General features: G+C 39.3%; 1 protein-coding gene across 1 annotated transcript; it reads right to left on the bottom strand.

The window, feature by feature from the left end:
• Positions 1-3,385: 3,385 nt before the first annotated feature.
• Positions 3,386-5,309, bottom strand: ZSCAN4 (zinc finger and SCAN domain containing 4). The gene is made up of 3 exons (XM_011383549.2): positions 4,903-5,309; positions 4,223-4,388; positions 3,386-4,131 (listed from the first exon to the last, which is right to left on the bottom strand). Exons 1-3 carry the CDS (start codon positions 5,305-5,307, stop codon positions 3,386-3,388), a joined length of 1,317 nt encoding a protein of 438 aa, XP_011381851.2. The 5' UTR covers positions 5,308-5,309.
• Between the last annotated feature and the right edge of the window lie 969 nt (positions 5,310-6,278).

The following is a 6,278-nucleotide window of genomic DNA, read 5'->3' on the forward strand; positions in this document are numbered from 1 at the left end:
CCGCACGGAAATACCTCTGTCCTGGGCTTTCATAGGCTCAACCCCGCCACCTTTAGGCGCATTGCCCTCTAGGTAATGAAGTTTCTGCTGCTGTACTGGTGACGTAAGTGTCCCGTTCATTGACCTCATCAATAAAGATGTCGAGGCACCACCAGCGGCGCTAGGAAATGACGAATTTATCTTTCAGGGGCGGTTGGTAGGTTTCTGGGGAGTGTTGTCTGCAACTGATCACTTATTTGGAGACATTATTTCAGATTCCATAAAGCTCAGAATGCTACTTGAGGCTAAAAATATTGTTTCAATTATTCCCTAAGCCAAATGGACCTATTCTCATTCAGACACAAAATGCATCCTCTGTTAACAGAAATATAATAAACACGTTCTTGCTATTTAAATGCATGTAGTCAGAAGCGTTAGTCGATTTTATAACTCTACGTTCAGTCTGGGCCATGACTTGGAAGGTAAGGAAGGCCGCCATGAAGTAAGAGGACAAGGAGTTATCTCTGCCTCTGGTTCCCAGAGAAAACAGCTCTCCTGCTTGTATACTCAGTTATGGTATCCACTCCATAGAACATCGTTTATCCATTCAGTATTCTCTACTCAATATCCTAAGATATAGTCAATTCCTCTGGGAATCTGACATCTATCTCAAACGGAGAGCAACTTATTAGATTGTGTTTTGGTATGTGATAGTGACCAGTGTTCTCAGGCAGAGCACATGTTCACAGGGGGCATCCAAACCTCATCATCTCATCTCCTTCAGTGATTGCTGGGACTGTTGTCGTTCATGAGGAATTGATGATATCTCAGAAAAGAAGGTACTGAAATGCAAATTACAGAAAGCCATTAATAATGATTATGTAATTATTCAAAGATAAAGCTGTAAGGAAACATCAGTGGAGGGTGAAAAGAGTTAAGACCTCAGGTAATTTTCATCAGGAGACATTGAAGTCTGAATTAGGCTGAGCCCAATCTTGGCATTGTGATTCTTTTTAATCGGTTTCATCCTAGTGGATTTGTAATGGTTTCTCATTGTAGTTTTAACTTAGTATCTCGTAATGACTAATGTCAAACAACTTTTCTACTGACCATTGATACACATTCCTTAATGAAGAGTCTGTTCAAATATGTTGCCTATTTTATTTTTTGTCCTTTTCTTATTGATTTCTATAATTTATATGCAAGTCCTTCAGTCAAATATTCACAAATTTTTCTACTATTTTGTATTGCCATTTTAAATCATTTTCGAGATTATATGTGTATATATGTGTGTATATGTTTGTCATCCCAGTGGTTTAAGAGTTGTCTTTACTTATAACTAGCAATTCCTCACTACTCCAATGTTTTAGTTAATAACTTTTATTAAACTTTCTCTATTCACACTACTATGAAATTTCTTTCTCCTGATTGGACCCTAACTGATAAGGAGCTGGTTCTGGCAGTAGTACTCCTAATAGATAAACACATAAGGATGAGATTTGAATATTGGTTCAACCATGCCCTTGGGCTTGAATGAAGTGCTAAACACCTAGCCAATGGGAAATGGGGTGCTAGTGATCTATGGTATGCATTGGCATCATAATTGATCTATTACCTGGAAGTGATTATGATGAAGTAGCAACTGCAGTACATGCCTTGAGACCAAGTAAGTGCTGCAGTGAGTATTAAGACAGTGAATGTGACTACAAGGACTGTGTTCAGGGAAGGATTCTTTTGACTTCACATTACTGCTTACAGAGAGAAAATGGTAAGTTGAAGATCACTATCTCTCAGCTCAAGTCCCAATATAAGAAACAGAAGGTTTCCATGATAGCCCTAAAAGCTCTGATTTCTGTAGCTGCAGGGCTCATGTTACTGAAAATCAGAACATTAAATGGCTTTCTGAATTACAATGAGAGTTGAATACAGTACCCTGTGGAGTTGGGGTGTACCACTCTCCTGATACACAAATGTGTTCACCAACCTCTTTGAACTTTGTGGTTACAAAAACATAATCAATTGTTAATTCAATTTCTAGACCCTCTCCTCTTCCCAGAAGATGGGTGTGGGGCTGAAAGTTTTAAACTTCTAATCATGGCTTGGTCTTTCTGAGGACCAGCACCCACCAGCACCCATCCTGTAGCCATCCAGGAGCCCACGAAGGGTTGAAACAAAAGACACTCACATGGGAAATTCTAAAGGACTTAGGAACTCTGCGTCAGAAACCAAAGTCAAAAACCAACTCTTACAACAAAAGATGTGCCTAGTGCTCTCATCACTCAGAAAATTATAAGGTTTTTGGAGATCTGTGCCAGGAACTGGAGAAAATATGCATAACTTATATTCCCTATTATTTTGCAACTTGTCTCAGAGGTCTTTTGAAAGAGATTTTCCCCTTGTACCAAGAAGCATGTGCCAGAATATTCACTATAGCAAAATCCCTAGAGACAGGAAAGAGGACAGGTAAACACACTTCTCCACACAGTGGAACCTTATCTGCAGCCCAATAGTTCTCCCTTCTATGGATGCAGTGAGGGAATCACAGAAATGTCACAATTACCCTGTAGATTGCCCCCTTCCATGGTTCAAGCCATATCTACATGTCACCTACTTTCAGTGAGATTGAGCCCCAATTTCCTAGTGGAAACCAGCTCACAAATGGATTCTAAATAAGCAGCATACATGCCTTTGCTTCAGCATTGCCCAGAATCTTCTTTTTCTCCAAAGTGCTTTTTTCAAACTGGTTCTGCAAATAAGCTCCCCTTCCTCCCCCTACTTGCCATCTCTGGAAGAAATGAATGAAAAATATTTGATTTTTCTGGTATCTGTTTTAAGAATTTTCTGCAACTTCCCATCACCAGTGATATTCATATCCAGTTTAACTTTTAATATGTCCAGTGAACTAAAGAAATGATTATATCATTTAACTATAACAGTTTCTTTTCATGGGCTAAGTCCCATTTTCCAGGTTTCTTCTTACCCTCCCCACATATTTAGGTGTCTGTGGCTGCACTGAAATAAAGAGTGTGGACAGAGGACAGGATAGCTGGCAGGGAAAGCCTCACTGGACCACAAGAGTGGGTGTTTGTGTCCTGGGGTTGGGTGTCATTGCCTTCTCATGTGGGGCATATTCCTAGATTTTAAGAGATAAAACACTGACATTACACTTTTCATTTATTCAACAGATTTTATTGGTCATTTGAAATGTGTCAGCCCCTTTCTAGGCACCTCAGATACTTTGGTGAACAAAACTGAGAAATCCCCTGTCTTCCTTGAACTTCCATTTTAGTGAAGGAGACAATAAGTGGACAATATAATCAGGATATTATAAATCATAAAGAGAAGTACAAATCATAAACAGAAGTACCATGGAAATAACACATACTCGCAGATACATTTTTATACATTACATCGAGGAAGCTTCTGGTGCGGAGGAAACACATCTGAAGGCAAGTCTCTGGTGTGTCCTCAGGTGGCGGTGGTAGGTAGATGATTGGCGGTAGCTTCTCTGGCACAAGGAACACACATAGGGCTTCTCTCCAGTGTGAATTCTCTCATGAGCCACAAGATTTGTTCTGTGGTTGAATGACATTTCACATGTGCCACACCTGAAAGGCCTTTCTCCTGTGTGAATCTTCTGATGAACGTGTAGATCTGAGGCCTGGAAGAAGCCTTTGTTACACTCAGCACAAATAAATGTCCTCTCATTATTGTGTCTTCTCTGGTGGATTTTCAACCGAGAGAAATACCTAAAGATCTTGGGACACTTGTCACATTGGTATGACTTTTGTGCTCTGTGGAATCTTTCTTGGTGTTCCCCATATGTGGAGTTTCCCACATTGCTCTGATGGGTAGGAACAGGCTCAGGAGTGACCTGATCTGGCCTGGAGAGAAACACTGGTCCCACCTCCATCAGGACATCTTGATAAGGCAGTCCTTTCAGGGACCCCTCCTGGGACCTGGAGGTGCTTAGACCTGCTCTTCTAGAGTTGAGCAAATTCTCCACAGAAACATGTCCCTCTTCAGGCCTGGGACAGCTCTCTTCCTGGATGACAAGTAGGGAAGGTATTTGATGGCCTTGACTAGTAGTACTGTCATTTACTTGACAAGTTTCCAAAGAAATACTGCCATCATTTTCTTTATCTTCATCTCCTGTGAAAATAAAGAAGTGACTCAGTGAAATTGTACCCCAAAAGGGTTCCACACAGAACATCCCTCTGTTACCTGGGCTCCCCTCACTCACTTTGTTCTGTTTCCAGGGAAGTATCTTGGGGAGTCCAGGAGGGTATCTTCATGTTTGCTGCTGTCGAGGTTCCTGCTGACAACTGTTTTGCGAAGTGAATGATAACTTCTCTTAAGGGCATATTCTCAGAAAAGAGGGCTTCCTGTCCCTGCATGTGGACATGGACCTGTAAACAAACTCTTATCATTGTTGTATCTGGATCTGTTGAGTGACAAGCCTTTATGAAAAACCTGTCCTCATCGGGCTTTCCCAAGATCTTTTACTGAGTGCTCCCACTGTCCTGCCCTTTATCTCTGCTGGCCTTAAATTTCATGGTGACTTATAGTTAGAGTGGCTTCCCTAATGAAAAAAAAAAAAAAAAAAGATGTTCCTTCTGAGGAAAGAACAAACTCCTGTTAAGACATTTCTCCTCATTCTTAAGGTTTCTGCTCAACTGTGAAATTTCTTAGTGAGCCCTCCTACCACCACACCAGCTTAAATCAGTTAAATCAATATGTTGGCTCCCATTTGTCCCACTGAATATATGCACATAAAACTTTTTTTCCTTGCTTACTTAGAATGGTAAAAATTCTCCTTGGCAAGGACTAATAACTGAGTCTACAATAACTCTTATTTCTCTACTTCCAGGCAACCCCAACAGACATTACTTATTTCTTCTACCCCTCTGCCCCTTTACTTACTAAGCCAGGTGGCTTTATGCAATCATCACTCAGGTCTTCCATGAATTTCTCCAGGTTTCTGCCACTTGAATTCCATTTCTCCTTCAATGTAGACCTCTCACTGCAGTGCCTATTGATCATAAATTGTTCCAGGACCAAACAAGAAATAATTTCATCCTTGCTGTGTTTTTCTGGTTGCAGCCATGAGTGAAATGACTTATAGAGTCTTTGCAGTTCCTGCCTTGCACACAAGTTATTGCTGTTTGACAATAAGCTGAGCTCAGTGCTTGGGGACCCAGAGATCCCCTCTCCCTCTTGGATAGGAGGTCCTTGGCAAGTATTAAGCTCTAGATTTTCTGACCCAGGATCATTCCAGGATGGTTCACCTTGACATGAGATTCTGAGATCTAAAGCCATTCTTAACATAAATTCTCAGAGAGACTAAATTCAGGGATTCAATCTCTTTTGAGTTGTTTCTCTGGGCATCTGTTTCAACAACTGGTAGATGCTTAAAGACTGCAAGCTAGATATAGGAGAAATAGAATTAATTAAAGCACTAACATATTTAAAAGCAAACAAAAAAGTTCAGCACCTACTGAAGTCATGGATGAATTCTACTAGACATTTAAGGAAAAGAGCTAATTTTACAGTAACTTTCCTAGAGCATAAAATAGTGGGAACTCTCCTCTTTTAGTTAATGAGTTCAGCAGCTCCCTGAAACAAAACTTTACAAATACATTAAAGGAAGGAACACTACAGGCCAATATCTCTCATGAATATAGGTGTATAAATTAAAAGCAAATTATTTGCAAATCAAATCCAGTCACATTTAAGGAAAATAATATATCACAAACAAGTGGAGTTTACTTTCTAAATGAAAAGTTGGTTTAAAATTTAAAAACTGATGTAACCTACCACATTAATAGAATATAGAAAAAACACCATAATCATCTTCTTAGATACGTTTAAAATGTTCAGTAAAAATCAGTGCTTGTTATTAAAAATGATACTTAGTATACTAGGAATAAAGAGAATTTCATTGATATGACAGAGTATACAAGATGCAGCATAAATTATCTTTTAAAGTTTTCACCTTGAGACTGAGATCAATGCCCACTGTCAACTCTATGCAGCATTGGACTGCTCCCTAACCAGTAAACAACAACAATAAATAAGACACATCAAATATCATTATTTATGTGTCCTGATTTTGTCTGCAGAGAAATCTCAAATACTCTACAAATACTTGATGAGGTGAATTTTCACAAGATGCATGATGCATTGCCAAAATGCCAAAATCAATTGTATTGTACAATAACACAAGCAACTGAAGGTTAAAAACAAAAAATATTTTACCACTTATATTTCTATTAAACATCAAATATCTAAGAAAAGAA

The sequence above is a fragment of the Pteropus vampyrus genome, unplaced genomic scaffold, assembly GCF_000151845.1.
Source record: "Pteropus vampyrus isolate Shadow unplaced genomic scaffold, Pvam_2.0 Scaffold523, whole genome shotgun sequence".
NCBI classification, from domain to species: domain Eukaryota; kingdom Metazoa; phylum Chordata; class Mammalia; order Chiroptera; family Pteropodidae; genus Pteropus; species Pteropus vampyrus.